The 21,616-nt window shown below is 39.1% G+C and overlaps 1 protein-coding gene across 2 annotated transcripts in view; it reads left to right on the top strand.

Annotated features, from left to right (window-relative positions):
* Window positions 1-21,616, top strand: part of atp8a1 (ATPase phospholipid transporting 8A1) — a 103,600-nt gene that overhangs the window by 10,664 nt on the left and 71,320 nt on the right. For both annotated transcript variants that reach the window (XM_080035558.1, XM_080035557.1), the window contains exons 2-6: window positions 4,579-4,693; window positions 13,826-13,925; window positions 15,601-15,699; window positions 21,105-21,150; window positions 21,422-21,462. In XM_080035558.1, coding sequence (XP_079891684.1) covers window positions 4,579-4,693; window positions 13,826-13,925; window positions 15,601-15,699; window positions 21,105-21,150; window positions 21,422-21,462 — 401 coding nt within the window. The remainder of the gene's footprint in view (window positions 1-4,578; window positions 4,694-13,825; window positions 13,926-15,600; window positions 15,700-21,104; window positions 21,151-21,421; window positions 21,463-21,616) is intronic.

Below are 21,616 nucleotides of genomic sequence, written 5' to 3'. Positions count from 1 at the left end.
GCTAGGCCATCCTACCACCCTATTGGTTGGTTACTGCAGCAAGAGGCTGGTTCCTGAAGATTTCCTGAAACAGGATGATAAAGGGCGGCACATCAAGCTCTAGCTTTGCTACACCACTGATGCTAGATACAAGCAGAGCTAACCTGACAAGCAATGTTAAGATTAAAGGCATCGAAGAAACACACATTCATACCTTTCTGTGGCTTTCTCCGAACCCTCAGTTATGAATCAACAACATTTAAAACTTCACTGCCAGCTGTACTCACATTACTGCTTTATACACATCTACCAGAAGCACTGCATTGTGGGATGTACCAAATGTATGGTAGGTACGTACGTTGTTGGTTCAATTATGTTTATTTTGACGGCTCTTTAGAGTTCATAGATTTTACATTAAAAAGTCTGACACTAGGATTTATAAAGTGCTCAGAAAGACACAGCCCAGTTGATGCTGAATTTTAAATTAAGTGGTTAGCATTGAGCCAAGATGTAGAGTACATTAGACAAATGAGACTGTAAATGAGATTTATAGGTCATACTCGACAGAAACAACAGACAACAATGGGAAAACTCCAGTTTAGGACAAATATGTGCACTATTTCACCCGTGGTCTATTCCTGTCTATTTCCTGCAGTATAACAAAAAAGTCAAACTGCGGCCTAGATGAAGAAAAACATAAAGAGAAAAAAGAGTAGGACTGATAATAGATGGTGTCAACACCATTATGTGGTACCATACTACAGTATATGCTACAATACAGAATACGTGCATGATTTTTTTCCAGCACCTTTCATATTAACGTGTTTACAACACCCATTGTCAAAGGTGCTAAAAGAGGAGCGCAAGATGACTTAGTTAAGCAGTAACGGTAGAAGCCGCAACTGGTGCATTGCAGCACCTGGCCTTCCCCAGCACACAGGCGCCTGCTGCGAGGGCTCATTCACAACACAGAGACTCAACATCAATCACAGTTGCTCAGCCGGCTCCTCTGGCCTTCTATTTCATATGCCTTATGCGGCAGTCACCAGCTATGCCAGCCCCCTCTGTTCATGTGTCATAGTAGACACTAATTCTTTGATCACTCAGGCTTCTTAAAGATTTAGTTCCTCGACTTACTTTGTTTGCTAGCTTTGTCCTTTTGTGTGAAAGCTGGAATCTTTCTAAAAGTATAATCGATTATAACTGACACACAGTTGAACAGGAAGTTTAATTATCACTTTAACACTGGCCATAGTGCTTCAAAAATAATGCTTGCTCAAAACAGAAATTAATAATTGTCTTTCATGGTTTTTAAGAGAGCTTTTTTGGAGGCTGGAACATTGTATGCTTCTATTAACCATACAGTATGAGGTGAGAGGAAAGGAGAGAGAGAGAGCGAGAGATAGAGATTGACCCTGCAACCAAGTTTCTCTGCCGGACACAAACCTGTGATGCTGGGACTTATAGTAAGTGGGAGACTTGATCTAAAGGCCACCAGGGCACACCAAGGAAATAACTGCAACTAATCAGTTTCTTTGACTTTAAAAACTTTATTTTGTGGTGACATTACAGGAGGCTCTACAAACTTGTATGATGATACTGCAACAATTTCTCCTGCAGAATATCTGCTGTTCTCAAATTGTCTATCTATCTAAATTCGGTGAGGTAGCATGCCTTTGAGGCAATGTCATTCCCTTCACCTTTACTTGGTGCTGTTACTCATTCCCAACCACTTGCCAGTGTTACCAGGTGATGTCTTGGCTGCACATTCTGCTGAGATGGAATAGGCTTATTGTTTCCACTACAGTTCTTTCTTGAATTTATTAGGTTATGTTTCTGTAAATCCTCCCCTGGCCTGAAAGTACCTTTTATACTTCTCCCAGGGTCATTCTTTGTCCTGTTATATTTGAAAGATAAAACATCTGTTGAAAATGGTTCTGAAGGGTAAACATTTTTTTTTATAGTGAATTCTAGGTAAATTATTCGTATGACTCAATTGCTATTTCTTAAACTCCAAAAAAACAACCCATCTTGCTTTCTAGACAACCCTCTTTCCACGTTACACTAAAAAGAAAACAGAACTGTCATTTGGTTCAAGGAATCACTAGTTGACTACATCATATTGTAATGTGGACACACACCATTCGTCTAGCTACTTATATTGGACCTTTACCTAAACAGTACATGTGATAATCAAACGCATCATGGTACGAAGTTTCCCTACGCAATACCACTCTTAAATCTCTCTCTGCTGCTCCCCCCCGCCAACCCCCACACCCACCGCTAATCCAATAAACCACCTATCCTCATCTAACGTCTTGCATAACAGAGCTGATAGCCAACCCTTGATTCCCCCGGTGACCAAATGACTACAGGAGGCCAGCTATTTTTAGCCCGGGAGCACATGCTTAAGAAGGAAACTATCAGGAATTGATTGGGCGAAGAAGGGAGGTTTGGCCATGGATCCTTCCTCAGTAATACTCTATGCCAGGCAAAGTGGATCATTAAAATAACAAGACTTGTAATATCAGATTCAGGATTTGTGTAACATGAGAGAGAAAGTGCTAAGAGCATAAGAAAGGGTAAACAAGCAGAGTAAGTTGCAAGTATGACTTTGAAGACACTGTCAGTCAGTGTGCCTGCCTTCTTTGTTTCCTCTTGACTTGACACACCAAGAATGAAATGGTGCTGGCAGATCGGGGGCGGGGGGCAGGTTGCAACTGGGGCATATCCGGTGGGGGCTCTGGTTACAGTACCTTATGACACTGCGTTTTGTTGTTTGTTGATGTTTCATGCAGCCTGCTTCCCCTCACGTGTGCGGCGCCCCCTCCCTCCATGTCTCAGAATGGCCCTTCTTTCCATTTTTAAACTCCTGGGCTTCATCTGTATTGTGGAAACTATGCCGCCACTCCTGCCCTTACCTCATGATCCCCCAACACTACAGCATGCTGGGGAAGGCCATCCAGCACGCACTGGATCACATGCACGCAACTTGAGAGTCCAGGAATACTGTTGACATAAGAGTTTTACAGTGGTGCTCTCTTGGCAGTGCTGAAGGCACTAATCTAGACATATCAATTAAAACAGAAAGTTTAGTGAAATGGAAATCTCAAGAATTGGCTTCTTTAAGTCACATAAGTCAGATATTTCAGCTTCAAATAGCACTTCAGCTTGGTAAAATACGGTTTTCCAGGCTTTTTCTGATAAGAAAAATAAGCAGCAAACCACGCCACATGAGCAGTTGGCACTTAAGAATTTGTCTTATTGTTTCAATATTTCTGCTTTATAAAATGACTGCATTGAGGCATTTATTCAGTTGTGAGTCGACTGATCAAAAAATTGGACTACTTTAAGCTCTCCTTTTTAAAATTAAATAGGTAAGCCCGAACTGGCTAAATTACTTATACAACAGTCCAAAGACTGAGCCTAAGATTTTATATTACCTGTTTGAGATATTCTTGAAACATCCCTAGACACCATTTTTTTCAAGATGCAGCACCTGTCTCCAGCATTGAAAGCAGGCATTTATGTTTTATTATGTTTTTTTTCACACCTAGTAAGGCACAGAAATGGAATGAAAAATTTGCATTTGGTCTATCAGTTTTAAGACTAATATTTGAAATGGATATTTAAGAAATACAGTTGGATCCAAGCATTGCATGTACCTGTGTTAGTTATGTTACCACACTGTTGAGGCTGATCCACACCGATAAATCTTATCTACTCTCTCCAGCAGGATGCACTGTAAAAATCGTGACAGGAAATTCCCTGCTGTAATCACAACACATTTCCAGTAACAAAAGGAAAGTTTTCAGAGGCATTTGGTTAAATTTAAGTTTGTGAAATGTCTCTTTAATCAACCGACTATTTACATATCAATGCTTTGGCTTTCTCCCAATCTTTAATAACAAAGGCATTTAACTTTTGCCAGGGTTTTGTAATGGTAAAACATTTGTATTTCATACACATTGACACTCGTGTAAATCTATGGATGGACTAGTTGATGACAATGAGAATGGTTTCTCTCCTCCATAGTTGTTTGTTATTCTGTACGTCCCTAGCTGTTTACATAATGCAAGGCAAGCGATTCCCTGTTTTCTTATACAGTATAACATGGTGCTCCTCCATGTTGGGCTTTTCCTGTGGAGACAGTAATAAGATGAATTGTTCCAAAGCATGTTCTCAGTCTTTTTTAAGGATAATAAAAGCCTTTGTGCACATCAGTGTTTCTGTAATGTAATTTGTAGTCTGCAGTGATAGTGGCCTACTACACTGTTGTGCAATGCATCATACATGTGAAAGAAAAATATACATGTACAAAATATGTATGATTGTAATCTAGTTGACACACTTTGCAGTGTGTGATTCTATTTGAAAGTAATACAGAAGGACATTTTTGCAACGTGAAAAACAAAATACCTTTTGTAGTTATGAAACTACAGATTTCTCAAATATCAATACATTGAAAAATCCGTACATCTATTGTCTCTAAAGCACCAAGGTCAGCTGTGGCTGCTACAGATTTGACTGAGGGTTGAAATGACTAGTGCACAGGGCAGATTTTGTTTCTCATTGAATTTCTTTTCTCCCATGCTGCAGGATATAACAAGACAGATGACACACCAGAAAAGACGGCTTTAGCTGACCAAGAAGATGCCCGACTTATACACCTCAACCAGCCGCAGTTCACTAAGTTTTGCAACAATCGAGTCAGGTAAAGAGATGTTGAATTTATGCAACTTTTGTGAATTTGATGGGTAACATTTATGTGCTGTATGTGGTCTTAATGAAAGTAATATTTATTGGATGCTGTTTTAAGTTAATATCAAATGTCAATACTTTTGATGGCTCAGTGGCATCATGACCAACATAACAACACTGAAATGTTGGTGCAACCTCTAGTGCACACATTTCCACATTTTTAGCTTCACTAGACCTTCCCTGGAGTACCACCCAAGCAGTGGTAATGCTAGAAGGTCAAGGGTCTGTGATGGTCTGCCCACTTCAAAGTAAAATGCTAAACTGCTTGTCGTCTTGTAATCCTCTTCCCTGTACATTGAGCTGGCATTGTCCTTTTTTTTTTGACTTTTTTTGTGTGTATTCTAAATGCAGCCACGATTATGCCAAGGAATAGAATTATACAATGATCTGCTTTACTATGTTCACATACACATATTTTTCCTCACTAAGCTGATGAAGCAATACACTTGAACCAGTCATGCCTGCTCTGATGATAAAGACAACACTGTAGACGTTTAATGTTAAGCTGATAAGTTAAGGCTCCAGTCTTTGTTAGCCATGTAAATAAGGCTTTATACCAGCGACTCTTAAGTTAACCACAGTCACTTACTGTTCACAATTATTTAGTGTTTAGGAGGAGAACAATCCTTTTCCAGGTCACTTCAAATTACATTTAAAGATTTACTGTGTAACATTTACGAAACAATTGTCATTATATATTGCATATGGGGGAATAGGTAGCAATGCGATTTTCTCCGTTGCCTAAACATGTAGTACAATTATTTATTTGAAAAAGAAAAAAGGAAGCACACATCACGGGTTAGAGCAGCAGGCTGCACGCTGCTGCTCACTTTACTGCTACCGGCACTGCTATTGAGAAGTAATGACTGAAAGTTACATTTTCGGTCTTTAAATCTTGCTTCTTTAAAATTGTACACGCAAAATAATTTTCTCCCAAAAAGTTTGCTGTTTCAGAGAATTGCCGCTATCCATGGCACCTTAAGGGCAACTCAGAGGCCATCAGTGCTTTTCATGGTTTCCTGAAGCATACATTTCTGCTTTGCCTTTAACATAACAGATATTTATTTAAATATCTTCATTCAATCCTATTAAGATAGCTTCTGAATACCTCCCCCATCGTTTAAAACAGTGCACAGTTCAGTGGCTTTGATGTGAGGAACGGCCATCACAGCACCTCCAGCCATTTGATATTTAATTTGATGTACATGAAAGATTTGTATCACCAGAGACCAATCAGACAGGCTCATTTTATCTAGTTGTTCCTCTTGGAGGAGAGCAGGTCTTTTAGCATTTAAGGTCAGGCTTGTTGGGCCAGGCTGTCCTCTGTCAAGGAATATTACCATTAGCATTCTTGCTGCATGAGTGGCTGGAGATATAGATATGATTACACATACACAGCTAAATACTGAACAGGAGTAATAAATAAAATATGCAAGCGTGCTTATAAAGATGCATTTTGTTAGGTCAGCTTCATGTTGACACGATAAATAACAGACGTCACGCAAGCAGTTAGAAAGGTGCAGAGTATCTTTCTTACTCCAGCAACTTTCTTTAAGTTCCTCAACTGTAAGAAAATGCTGCGTCATTTGAGTTGTCCTCTTGAGTTCCTTTTATTGTTAGTTAGTTTGTAATTCATTGTTAACCCATGTCAAACAGCAATTGCAGTCAAGTAATATTAAACTGTTTAAATGACCAGATAAGGAGATGGTTAAATTATATTCTATCAGATACATTTGATATGCCCTTTAGCAAATTAATTAATTTAAATACACGTGAGTTGATAATTAGTTGAGTGGTCGGCCTGGCCTCACTGAAAAATAAAGGAAAATATCATAGGTTCAATTAGCTGAAGCTGACACTATTGACACACAAACACTATGGTCATATCCAGCTGATTTAATTATTGATAATTATATATTGGCACAAGTGACTGTAATATTCCACCTTCCAGTTTAACCAGTTCCTGAACCACTAGGCTTAGATATTTAATTCAATAGTCATAGCTACTGCACAGTGCACATAGCACACCAGTTTTAATAACAGATTTAATCAATGCACAGTATAAAAGTTGGAATGCTCACAGCCCAGGTTATACAGATACACATGACAACACATTGTTCTCTGAGCACAGCACACAGTGAAATAGATCATGGCAGCTTGTATGTGAATGCCTTTTCAAGCTGCATCGTTTTCAGACCTACTACTCTCAGACCTGTAATGCACCTAAGTTGTGATGTGTCAAATGATTCAGACGCTTTGCAGCAAGTGCAACTGTATTATTTGAACAGTGAGGCACACAGCTTGCTAATGCATTGTCCCTCTTTCGCTTCACTACCTGCTGAATTTGTCCCTGCCCTGTACACACATGTCATGGGACTCCTGTATCCTAGCAGACAAACCCCCTGTTGTCACTACTGTGCATTAGGATTGTTGTACATTGTTTATTCAGCCTAGCTGGTTGCTGGCAGAACTTGTTTAAACATAAAGGTTATTATGGACTGAGCTGTTGAAAATGTATGTAATGGCAAACAGGTGTGGCTGAAGAAACCATTTTACTGTTGTGGATCAATGAAATGCTCCATGATGAGTTCCATGAGTGGAAAAAAATAGATAGTAGTTGAGACATGCATTGACACAGATTAGGGTTACGTCCTTCTCAACCTGTAAAGTGACTTTTTACTTATTCATATTATTTTAATTAAACACAAACCTGTTCACATGATGACATACACCACATAATAAAATGCACAATCACAGTGAACTGCTGAGTTGCAGTACTAGTACTCATTTTTAATGTTACAAATAAAGATCTGGGTAGAGTTTAAAGGATATCAAACAGGAAGTCATTCATAAAGGGCACTGGTCCAACCAGTTGGTCCAATTCACACAGGTTTAGTCCAGGCATTATATAACCTGACCTCTCAAAAATTGCAACAGAAACCATTTCAACTGTTTTTGACTCATGAATATGTAATAAATAACATACTAAAAGTCTTAAGGAATCCAAGTGGTGGAAAGTTATTTTCTAAGGGGTTTCTTAACCATACCTTTATGTAAATTTTCAGCTTCCTAAAGTACTGTTTTATGGTAGAGGGGATATGTGCAAAATTGTTAACCTTTTCAGAAAAGCTTGAAACTTGGTACACTTATACAGTTTGGGGCTCTGAACATTTTCAGATATTAAGCCATTGCAAATTCGAATCATGGTTCCCATGGCGACCATTTTGCTTTCCGCCATAGCCTAATTATGCATTTTTCATCATAACTCCTAAACCAAACATAATACCACATAACTAGTGATGTCTAACCCTATGTTTTCATGGTCAGGGATTACTGTGATACCACATACAACATCAGAAACAGTTAAGGTTGGGCGCCCTTAGCTCAGTTGGTAGGGCGTCCCCCCCCCCCCCCCCGGGCCGGGCCCAGCAGCAGATCCGGGTTCGATTCCCGCCCGCGGTCGTTCTCTGCATGTCACTCCCCTCTCTGCCCCATTTCACCTCTGTCCCTCTGCACTATCAATAAAGCATAACAATGCCCAACAAATATCTTAAAAAAACACATACATGTATTTGTAGAGAGAATAACTATCTTATCAACCAGGGACTTGCAGGGACAGTTATGGGAGCAAGGGCTTATTATTTTACAATAGTAGCACGTACATTTCTGACTTAGCCCAGCATACCTACCAATTTATTTTGAATACCCACTCACACAATTGTTTAACAGATCAGCAGATCTCTACAAAATAATCAGTCCACACAGAGACATTGCTCTTCTTTAGTATCCACTAAAGCAATCTAAAAGTTTTCACAATTTGCACGTTTTCTATGCTACTAGTTTCTGGTATAAGATACATTTACACTAATTGACTGCACCAAATATTGCACTCTTTTGTATTTCTGCACATGACAATAAATCATTTGAAATATTTTGGTGGTATTGTTGAAATAAATAACGCTTAAAAATTAACAACAACAAATTCTTCACACAAAAAAGAAAAAAAAGGAAGGTTCTCTACATGAATAACCAAACCAACCTACCCTTCAAAACTATAAAGTTTGGTATATTTGGTTGCAACATTTAGGCTTAGTTCATTCTGCTCTCATCACTGCAAAATTACTGAAAACATTACTGAAATCATTACAAAAAAGTTCTTAATCTTTGAACACAAATCTGTTCCTTCAGTTATTTCCAACTTCTTTGTGCCTTGTATCTTTCTTTGCATTAAGAACTTTTTAAGGTCTATTTTCATTTTTATTTTTAGAAACAATACAGAAAGCAGGATCTTGGTGGTTACAATGATTAAAACAGGATGATGCTGCTCGTCAGCTTCATTGTGGTATCACTCGGCTGGTTGGTCAATTGGCCAGGTTTCTGAAAAACTGGTCAGACCTGGCTGGCCGTGTCAACCTGAAGACTTATGTCAAAGCCTTTAGAAGTTATAGTCCCCAAAGGGAAATTCTTTTTCACAAAAATGTTATGGGGAGAGAGAATTTAAACCTGTAACTAGCCTGTCCTGTTTATAAGAATGTAGAAGAACTACAAAAGGTACCCAACCTGTTTTTTCATGGGGTCCAAATACTTTTCACATCCACACCCAGACACAAGTAGCTTTTCTACTGCTTTTTAAATGGCCTTAAGCGGAGCCGCGGCTCTGTGTAAACACCCAACTTTGAATAGATATTGACATAAATATCTAAAAATCTAAAAATAAAGGTTATCTAGGTAGGTTCTTGGCTTCCAAAGACCATGGCTCCTAGAAAGCTTTCACACTTTCTACCCCTTATGGGCGGCCCTGTCTGCACATACTGTAGATGTGAGCTGATTTTGTGTAGAGATGATGCCCTGATACTGCCATGAAAGGAAGCATTTCTGATATTGTTTCAAGGTGAAGTTCCCAATTCTCAGAAACTTGCAAAATATGTCTACCAATGGATTTTAAGGATTCAGTTTTGCATTTGAGAAGTCATCTTATTCTGAGAATCACATCAGAATGGCAAGTCTTCTCTGCAGACATCGTCTATCAGCTTTGCATAGATTGCAGCAACTTAATTGACACCAGAGTTTTATAAACTATCTCCAGCAGGTATCATCTGCTGATGACATCTCTTCATCATAGTATTTTGGATCTCCTTGCAGCTAATGGGGAGTTACAACAAGTGCATCAGGCAGAATCGGGCACTTAAGGACTCTTTCAATGCAAATCCCATCCAAACATCTTCCCTGTCATAATGTGCACAAAGGCTGCATAGAAAATCATTATCACTTCCTCTTCCCAGCATCAACCATAACATGCACAATGGACCCCAACAACTCATATCAGTGTGGAAGCCCCCAAGTCACTAACCTCTGGCTCAGCTGCTTTCATAAGAAAATGCCTTCCACCAGTGGTTGATAAAATTTGATGATTGGGGTGGAATTGTGGCAGTGGGCATGTTCACATATGAACTTACATGCGGAGTAGATGCATGTAGGGTCACTACGTCTCATATCAACCAATGGGGTAAACACAAAGGATGTTTACCCCGGGTGATTGCCATGCTGTGCAAATTGCATCATACTAGACCATGCTGGCCTTTGTGAGACAAACAGGATGGCAGTTTTCCATATGAGTTCCAGGTCTGCTGTCGGGTCATATGGTTCTGATCTCTCTCTCTAACTAATAAAGGCAAAAATTACCCAAAAATAACTTGACATTGTTATCTTGAAAACATTTAATACATTTATGGCAAGAAAATTAAATCAAATTAATATTATGACTTCATAGTTAATCATTTATTTGCACATGCATTGTACCATATCTCTTGTTAAACAAAGTTGTCGGTTGATATGGACAGTAATGAACGATTTGTGTGGATATCAGAAAATAAATTTACATTGGATTCACCCTTAACTATTGACCTTAACTGTTTCTGATGTTGTATGTGGTATCACAGTAATCCCTGACCATGAAAACATAGGGTTAGACATCACTAGTTATGTGGTATTATGTTTGGTTCAGGAGTTATGATGAAAAATGCATAATTAGGCTATGGCGGAAAGTAAAATGGTCTCCATGGTAACCATGATTACATTTTGCAATGGCTTAATATCTGAAAATGTTCAGAGCCCCAAACTATATAAGTGTACCAAGTTTCAAGCTTTTCTGAAAAGGTTAACAATTTTGCACATATCCCCTCTACCATAAAACGGTACTTTAGGAAGCCAAAAATTGACATAAAGGTATGGTTAAGAAACCCCTTAGAAAATAACTTTCCACCACTTGGATTCCTTAAGACTTTTAGTATGTTATTAATTACATATTCATGAGTCAAAAACAGTTGAAATGGTTTCTGTTGCCTTTTTGAGAGGTCCACCCATATTTTCTCACAAAATGCCTGTACTAGTTCTGGGTTCAGCTGTGTTTGCAGAGAAAATGAGTTGGACATGCTATATTTCTAATATTAGATCATCTTCCTTTTAAGCCAAGTCAGATATTATGTTAACACCTGTCCAACCATGGAATCAGCATAATTGCGCTATGTGTTTATTTTGATGCAGTTAAACCCACTAGATGTCAAATCTATTTTTTAATGGTTGTGCAATTTCTAAATGAAAACGTTTTGATGAGGAACTTCTGTGATTACAAAGACATTGTGTGGGGAGACAAGAAGTGAAGTAGTATACTGTACAGTACTGAATGAACCATACAGTAAAGCAGGGCAGGAGACATAATTTTTTACACTGCTACCCCTGATGACAACACAGTCATAGGCAGAGCAAAAAGTAAAGACCTCAAAGACAACATGCCATGTGTATTGAAAGGGAGGACTGATAATGCAAAGGCTTAACTTACGTCAGAGCTTCACCCACCACTGTTACTTTGTATCTGAAGGGATCGACAGAGACGGTAACTATGCATTAGCACTACCAAGAAGGCACTCTTGGTTGACCACTACTACTTAATATTAATGCATCCATGGTACTGTTATGGGCTTTGCATGATGAAACCTATGGTATCAGGTACGGTCCTGTCAGTAAGACAATCCAAGTGTTGTCAAATTTCCTAAAGCTAGTCAACCTCGGTCTTGAAGAAGTTTCGGGAGGCTTGGACGTCTTAAGCGGAAATATAATAAATAAATAATAAAAAAATTCAATATAATTTTTTACAATAATAATGATTGAGGAGAATGAGAGAGAATCAAAATTGAAACACATTATAGGATACTTAATCATAAACAAGTAACTATGTTTACCTAAATCATGTCTGCCCTCAGTCAGCACACACTCTTTGCAATCTATAAGGGCAACTGGCTTGGGCGCCAAGCCATGTCAAGCTGAGCTGAACACAATGAACATTACAACCTTGGTATCTAGGGAGATGAGACATGCGCTGTACAGCTGACCTCACAGTTTCTTCTAACAGGCGACAAAGCGGAACTATTATCTGAGAGAAAGACAGACAAAGACAATAATTGTGATATAAGCCTGAAGAACTATAATTCCCTAACAAGATGAACTGAGAAACCTGTACATTTCAAACGGTTTTAGAAAAACTCAACTGGGATTTTATTGCTACATCGGTAACACTTTATAATAACTATCCGTTGTAACTCGTTAATAGATCATTAGTAAACTCTGAATTAATGATTATTAATGATTTGTTAAGTGTTTGTTAGCAGTTTGTTAAGGATTCATAACAATGGTAGATAGTTAATAGCTTAATAATTGAATCAGTTCATCTGGGAGGTAATCCGAGATACCGACGAGGCTGAAGGCTATATACTATACACAGTGCATGGGCAACTGAGGGCAGCCCCTTTTCAAATATTTTTAAATAAACTCAATACACACTGTGCATGCCATGGACTTGAACGTGACGTGATCAGTTAATCTCGGATTACCTCCCAGATGAACTGATTCAATTATTAAACTATTAACTATCTACCATTGTTATAAATCCTTAACAAACTGCTAACAAACACTTAACAAATCATTAATAATCATTAATTAAGAGTTTACTAATGATCTATTAACGAGTTACAACGGATAGTTATTATAAAGTGTTACCGCTACATCAACCTTAGATACACTAATATACAAATATTGTAATGCTATAAATACAGTTGTTAAATGATCTGTCTTTGCTTCAATATTATTCTGTTATGCCATCAATGAACGTGGCTATCGGTCTGCAGTTTGTTCAAATGCCCCAGGATTTTTTTTGTCTATTTACAGAAACACTGAAATAACTACCGTGAAGTGGACTACACTTTTTACAAAGCTGGTCCTTTCTTGACCCTTGTTCTGACAGGCTCCTCTGTGAGGCTGGTATTACATTGAACGCTGTCAGAACAATGCCTTGCTCTTACTCGCTTGCTTTCACTCTGTCCCTCTCACTCACCATGGACAACTCTGCTGTACCAGCAACCACAATGAGAGTGTATGACTATTTTTTATGTTTCTTAACTCGATTCACTGCTAGCTCACTTTCCCACTTCACAACTTAACATTATGCTGGTGAACGTGCTACAATTGAAAAATGCTGAAGATGTTCATGTCAAATAGGATTCTGTCACACAGGGAACAAATATGATATCACAAATGTCAACCTCCATATGCTTAGGCCCTTAAGATGAGTTGGAGGCTATACTCTCTGATGTCCTGCTTGTACATGTTTGACAGCTTTTGTGTGCACGCCAGTAAGCAAAGCATTGCCTGTGGCCTGGCCTGGCATTCGTCATGGCATATACAGTTGTATGTTATCCCAAAGTGGCTGCACTGACAGGCCCTTTAACACAGCTGTAAATCAGATTGCTGGAGGTCTTACTCTTGGGCTGTTGAGTACGCCGCCAGCCTCAATAAACCACCGTCTCTCCACCTCTGTCACCCCCTGTCTCTGTGACAGGAGTGACAGAAACTACTGTCTTGAATGGGTGGGATCTGGGGCAAGGGATTGTCTAGTTTAAATCTATTTGAATGACAAGATGTGATCCAGGTGATTTTCAGATTTATTTTTGTATGTGTTTACAATTTCAATAATACACTCTCTCTCTCTCTCTCTCTCTCTCTCGGCCTGTTTGCTGCTTGATGCGGTCTGCAGCACAGCCAAGTATAATGTCCTCACCTTCCTTCCCCGGTTCCTCTACTCACAGTTCAGGAGGGCAGCCAACGCCTTCTTTCTCTTCATTGCACTCTTGCAGGTAAGATGTGGTTCTTTGTGGCGAGTGTGTGACTGTAAATGAAAGATAACTGGCTAACCACATCAATAAAGTTGAACCACTGCTTTTTGCCTTTTTGTTCTGATTAATGTCCGTGTGGTCTTTTTTTCTGTTTGCCAGTCATTCCCAAAGGTCATGTTTGTAATTCCATACACACACACACACACACACACACACACACACACACACACACACACACACACACACACACACACACACACACACACACACACACACACACACACACACACACACACACACACACACACACACACACACACACACACACACACACACACACACACACACACACACCTACAGAGTACTTTATAAAGCCTCAAAATGAATAATACATGGAATACTATGCATGTCCCTCCTTTTTAGAAGGAAACTAGATTCCAGGCTCAAAACACTATACTGCATATTACATTACTTGGAACTGCATGGGGTATAATGGGTTGCTGTATTTTGGTACGTCACTGTTTGTACCCATATCACTACAGCAGTAAAGAAGCTGCATTGTGCTTCACTTAAAGTCACATGGCAACTTGCTCAAATAGTCCAACTGTTTTTGAGCCAAATGCTGATGTGAAAATCTTTAGCATTCAATTTGTGAAAGAAATAAGCTTCTCCTTGGCAGAGACTGAGTTTCAGTGTCTCGCCGATTATCTATTTTGATTACTGCCCAACAAATGCCACAGTTTATCTCTGGTGTATCTTAGCAGTGCACCAACTTCCTGGATTGATTGAAAACTAGCACAACAATAGCCTCAGGGAAGTTTGCAGTGGTTTGCCTGCACTGTAGGTCAACATAGATCCTTTTTGAAGAACACTTAAAGCTTCAACCACCAATCACTACTGAATGATTCAAAGGAACCCAAATCAATGTCTCAGGTGTTCGAAGCAGAAAACATTCATTAAGAAAAGAGGAAGACTGCATAGAACTCAATTTCTATCTATACCTATGTTGGTGCTGACAGAATACCCTTCGTTAATGAGAGCTTTGAGGGTGGGAAATGGATGTATGCAGTGACCTTGAAGAAGCTGCTTTGAACAGAAGTCCGTGTGAATCTTCATTACCTGCCCTGTCGATGCTGCGACCTTGAATTAAACATCCAATGCAGATGAGGGAGACGATGGATCTATTTCAATCAAGTTTCCTTAAAGCAGTATAACAGAGACTGTCTCCTGTTGCCCTCATCTGGCTCTAATTACGCTGGTATTTGAATGTTAATTTAGAAGGACTTAAAAGAGCAGAATAATTAAATGTTCAGTGGTTATGAGAGCATTACAATAGTACGAACAAATCCTATGTGCTGGATCTACCTCATTTTTCTCTTGTTTTACGTACAATTCTCAATCTCAATCTTGTCAAACATGCAAACAATCTCACAAGACTATGCATTTCATTTAAGTCAAAAATGGTTAGCAGCGAAAGGCAATCATTTTCTGTTGGCCACTGACATCCTTTCAAAGTTTGCTAGCAGATGAATTTGGCACAGTGGGTAGGTTTGGAACAGGGACTGGTTGAAGCACCATCGTTGCCTTATTTTGAGTGATAAAAAAAATACAACCTGTGTATTATTTGTTTTCTTTGACAAAAAAAAACATAATTTAAGAATTGACTTTATTTTACCTTATTTTTGTCTCATTTTAGCAAATTCCAGATGTGTCACCCACTGGTCGCTGGACCACACTGGTGCCACTTCTCTTCATCCTGGTGGTGGCTGCTGTCAAGGAGATCATTGAGGATCTGGTAAGAGAAATGTCAGATATTAATTGATACCAGTCTTGGTCTACACCCCATCCAAAGATCTCTCGTTCTGCAACTCTTTTTTTTCAACCTTGATTTTTAAAAACCATTAAGACCTAGTATTACTCAAATGTATTTTAAGATTAGTTTTACAGCTTGGACATATAAAGAAAGATATATTGTCAATCAAGAGCATTTATTATACAATGTTCTCACAGAAGGTTAGATCATCTGGCTTAGAAAAACCAATATACTGCATACATTGGCCATATGTCAGTATGTACATTGTGTAATCCAAAAGTATGTTGTACACAACTTCTGCATTTTGCCTTCAGTGTTTGCAGAAGTTAATTTTTTCGTTCTAATTTCAGTAAACCTATCAACAGACAAAAGTATGAGCACATGATGCAATGCATAAGTAAAATCAAATTATCTGAAAATGATTATCAATTTTATTGGTCAAGTAGTTGTAAATCAATACTACGTTGAATAGATGGTCCTTTACTTAAAGAGACCGTCCCTCCTATAGATTATGTGAGTGTATGTGGGGCAGGGAGGGAACATTGATGGTTATGTGAGCACAGCAGGATCCCCCCACCATATACTGTAGACAGACACACCATCAGACACTCACACTCTCTCCAGAGGTCACAGCTGTGTATGCTGCACCCACGGTACTCATTTAGTCAATTAACCTACATACGGAATGCCCATGCACAAAGGCAGTTAGTCCTAACAGAACAAAACAACTGTCTGCCCTTTGAGAATTCTGAACTGTTAAACGTATCCTTGGAACATGTTATGGTTATGCATGATTTAGTGGGAAAGGTGACTTTCAGTATTATTTTCGTTTTTTGAGAATTCTGGAAATGTTCTGGGAAGTGAAAGGCTTCACAATATGTGTACTTTGTGTTGGCAAGCAATCCACTCAAGTCCATCTGAACTAAGCGAGGGAATGTCGCATTTCTACTGTATTGCAGTGACCCTGCAATGCGATCCTCTATGCAGGTCCCGGCGGACAGATACTATTAGCTTCCATCTCGTGCTGAAGGGACCAGCGCAGCACTTTTTTCCTCTCAGCCTGTTGTGAAAAACATGGGAACAGAGGGGTGATGACTCTGTCTTTAATGCTGAAGGTCACCTGCACACACGTCTGTTCCCTGTACTGTGCTGTCCCTCACAAGTTGACCTGACGGGCCAATATCGACCCCTAACTTCATGAATCATGCACTATTGGACATACAGTGTTCCACATGTATCTTGCCTTGTTGCTACCTCTCTCTGCATTGTTCAACTATCTCTCAGCTTAAAAATTTCACTCTGAAATGTGAATCACACGCTGCAGTCTATTTCACAATAGGGTGTGGTGCACTTTCACACAGTAACATTGTTTTCTTATTACTAAGTTAAGAATCCCCTTCAGACTGAAATTAAAACCGCTGTTGAAAAGAACAATAGAAATGTTGTTTCCATTGTGTGGCTAAACCTCCCTCACTGCTGCTCACTGTCTCATTGGGTTGAAGGCATATTCACAGGTTAATCAAGGTGACATGGCAGATGCTCTACCCTTTTGTCTTCTGCTGCTTTCATTATTTGGCTCTATAGAGGCCTGATACTGCAGTATTTACAAATAACCTCTGTGTGCTACTTGCCCTCCACTGCACTTTGATTGCACACATCATCTAAATACAGCACATCTCCATTGTATCCATGTCCATCGGGAGCGATATGAAGTGAGAGAGAAAATGAAATGTGGTGAAAGGCAGGAAAAGTTGTGAAGTAGCTGAACTAAAGACAATTCCACCCCTACCACTGGTCTACGAATAGAGAAGGGTCTGAACTGGCAGAACAGATGGTGTGAATGAATGAAATTAGCTGATGGCTCTTGCCAGGGCCGCCCACAAGGGGTAGAAAGTGGGAAGGCTTTCTAGGGCCCAGCCACTTGGGAGGCCCATGGTCTTTGGAAGCCAAGTACCTAACTAAGCTAAACTTTATTTTTAGATTTTTAGATATTTATGTTTATATCTATTCAAAGTTGGGTGTTTACACAGAGCCTCGGCTTCGCTTACGGCCATTTAAAAAGCAGTAGAAAAGCAGAAATGTTCAAAATGTTTCAGATTGAGCACAGCGGAGTGTAACTGTTTCAAACATAATCCATCCTATAAACCCTTTGTGTGCCAAATGGTGACAAGATTGAGTTTTGATATTAAACAGTTTTGGCTGGATTATATTTCCTGAGTCGTTCCTGCTCACGGAAAACACATGTAGGCCCTCCTGCTACTTGTGTCTGGGTGTCGTAGTGAAAAGTATTTGGACCCCATGAAAAAACAGGTTGGGTATCTTTTGTAGTTCCTCTACATTAGTTACTCTGTAATTTTCCTGAGTCTACAAACAGGTTTAAATTCTCTCTCCACCTAACGCACATTTTTGTGAAAAAGAATTTCCCTTTGGGGACTATACCTTCTAAAGGCTTTGACATAAGTCTTCAGGTTGACACGACCAGCCAAGTCTGACCAGTTTATCAGAAACCTGGCCAATTGACCAACCAGCCGGGCCAGACCACAATGAAGCATCATCCTGTTTTAATTATTGCCGTAACCACCAAGGTCCTGCTTTCTGTATTGTTTCTAAAAATTTAAAATTTAAATAGACCTAAAAAAGTTCTTAATGCAAAGAAAGACACAAGGCACAAAGAAGTTGGAAATAATTGAAGGAACAGATTTGAGTTCAAAGATTAAGAACTTTTTTTGTAATGATTTCAGTGCTTTTGCAGTGATGAGAGGAGAATGAACTAAGCCTAAATGTTGCAACCAAACATAGGCCAACTTTATAGTTTTGAGGGTAGGTTGGTTCTGTTATTCATGTAGAGAACCGCCTTTTTCTCATTTGTGTGTGAAGAATTTGTTGTTGATGTTGTTTTTTAAGTGTTATTTATTTCAACAATACCACCAACATATTTCAAATGATTTAATGTTGTGTGCAGAAATACAAAAAAGTGCAATATTTGGTGCAGTCAATTAGTGTAAATGTATCTTACCAGAAACTAGTAGCATAGAAAACTTGCAAATTGTGAAAAAACTGTTTGCTTTAGTGAATACTAAAGAAGAACAATGTCTATGTGTGAACTGATTATTTTGTAGAGATCTGTTGATCTGTTAAACAAATTTGTGAGTGTAAGGGAATCAAAATAAATTGGTAGGTATGCTGGGCTAAGTCAGAAATGTGCTACTATTTTAAAATAATAATGAGCCCTTGCTCTCCCAACTGTCCCTGCAAGTCCCTGGTTGATAAGATAGTTAGTCTCTCTACAAATGCATGTATGTGTTTATTGAGGGATTAGCGCACTCACACTCATTGTTGATAGGAGTAATGGGTAAGGGGGGGCCCATTGACTGGAGGTTTTCAGGGGCCATTTGTGTGGGCAGGCCTGGCTCTTGCACAGTGGATGATGGGTGCACTTTGAATAGATCTTTACTCGCAAACTTTTTCTTGCCCTAGTGTAAAACGCTGAAGGCTTGTGACTTACTGTAGCAATATCAAATCCGTTTTATATGCAGCCAAATATCACATATAGCCATTTGCCTCAGTGGGCTTCAGTCCGTTTTTAGAGAGACTTTATTATATTGGCTTTGATCATGGAATAGCAGCTGTAGCATTACACAGATGTTGTTGTGACTGTAAGGTTGGCCATTGGAGAATTCTCCTCCCTTAGCAGCTGTGTATTGATGCAGCCCACTTCACCTGCCGCTGTGGTTTTGCAGTCAACAGCAACAACACTTTTCCCTCCTCCTGAAATGTAAAGTACAGTGAGCCAAATTACCCAAATTAGCCTTAAATTGGCTTGAATTAGACTAAATTGGAGTTTGTCCAAAGTAAACTGATGTATTAGCAGGGATGTGAGTTGATGTGTCCTCTCCTCACTAATCAAGTAAAGCACTCATTGCTTTTAGCAGCTTCATTTTTAAAACCCAGAGATTGTTTGTATGAGACGGACTGTGCAACACGTTATTGCTCAGCTTGATGTCAGTTGACAGGCTGTCCCTTGGAATCAGCTGTTGAAGTCACAGTTGATTGCATGACTGTTCAGCAGACAAGGGGGACATAAGAGCAAGCAATAGTGCCGATGAGTTTAAAAAAAAAAGGGGGTCACATACATTGTGTATGTGTATACATGTACTTTAATTATCATATCCTGCAAATGCATAGTTGAAGGAATAGTTCAATATTTTACATTTTAAGCGTGTTGCCTCACAGGTGAAAGAAACCAACTCTTTAACTGTGTTTGCATTTTAGAAGAAGAAATAAGCAGAGGTCGCTCATCGCTAATTATCTTATCACAAATACTGGTCGTCAATGGGAAGTGTCAGCCTGCCCCGCCGACAGTCAGAAGATAAACTTTACAACATCACAAAACGATCATGTCAAATAAAGGTAAATGATGTATGGAGGTCACTGCACAGTGCACATGCACAGACCACAGTGGATGTGCTTGTCAGTAGGGAAACACATTGTCTTGATCCTGAGAGTGAGGCAACAAGGTTAAAACAAAATTGAACTATTCCTTTAACTAAGCTGACTTGCAAATGGGGAGTTAAGTGTTAAAGGTCACATATTATGCTAAATGCACTTTTTAAATGTGTTCTAACATATCCATGGGTCCACAGTGTGCCTAGAGACTGCCAAAATATAAAAAAAATAACAATCTCTCCTTTTCTCACTCTCCCCCTTTCTGAAACCCCCACCCCTCCCCCCAATATACTCCAGTCAGAATTCTCCTCGTTTCTGACCTCAAAAACTGGAAAGCTAGAAGCTTCCACTGTGCAGCCCACACCCCTATTTTTTATTGGTTCACGGCCCTGACAGACAGAGGGCAAGGCGTATCTGGCTTCGCTTCCGGACAGGGGGCGGGGGGAGCTCAAAGATTGTATATTTACGAGGGGAGCTGCAGCTCTTTTTAAAAAATAGGCCATTGTGAGATTAGCTGAACATCAGCATAGTACAATAAATTATCTGAAAGTTTTTTTCAGCAAACAATTAAAGAAAAACGTATTAGGGACCACTAAGACCATATAATATGGTGTATAATAGAACCGAAAAGTTTAACATTACCAGTATTAGGGCCACCAGTTCAAAACTTCTTTGCTGTCTTGTAACTGTAACCCTGTGCTGGTGTGCATTCAGAACCTCTTCCTCATATAAAATATTTGCTATAAAAAGTGGAGGCTCTTGTAATCCAAACATAGTTCCTCTTTATAAGTTTAGTTTGTCCCATGTTTGTTTCTATTAAACTATCAAATAGATTTTCCACTCTGGAATCTTAACTTAGCATGGATTGTAACCTTTTAATAAATGTAAATCAGACGAGAGTATGTGTGTGTTATTTGAATATTGTTTTTCTTTCCTGATAGAAACGTCACAATGCTGATGGTGTCGTCAACAAAAAAGAATGTCAAGGTACTGAAAACCATTTCTGCATCAGGTTTTTGAATCGGAAAGCCAAGGTGTTGTTGGTTTTAGTAAAGAACATACTGCTAAAATGAGTTTAGAAATATTTAGTCCGCCAACAAGCAAGTAGGCCTTAGTTTTTTTTAAACCTACCGTAATTGTCTGCATTTTAACATGGCTAAAAAGAAATGTGTTTTGTAAATACTCCCTGTGTCTCTGATTCCTCCTTCTCTTTGTCTTTTACCGTTACTTCCCTGATGTCTTTCATTACTCACCACAGTTCTGAGGAATGGTGCCTGGGAGATTGTGCACTGGGAGAAGGTATGTTTCATTTCATTTCATTTAACTTTTATTTATCCTCGAGAGACCAATTGAGGGGTGACCCTCATTTACAATGATGTCGATTTCAAAGCAAATTCAAAGGAAAAACAACAATACATAAACAATATTCAATGTGCCCACAATGTGTCACTCA

The sequence above is a fragment of the Ammodytes marinus genome, assembly GCF_949987685.1.
Source record: "Ammodytes marinus genome assembly, chromosome: 10".
Taxonomy (NCBI): domain Eukaryota; kingdom Metazoa; phylum Chordata; class Actinopteri; order Uranoscopiformes; family Ammodytidae; genus Ammodytes; species Ammodytes marinus.
This window is presented reverse-complemented; position numbering and strand designations above follow the sequence as displayed.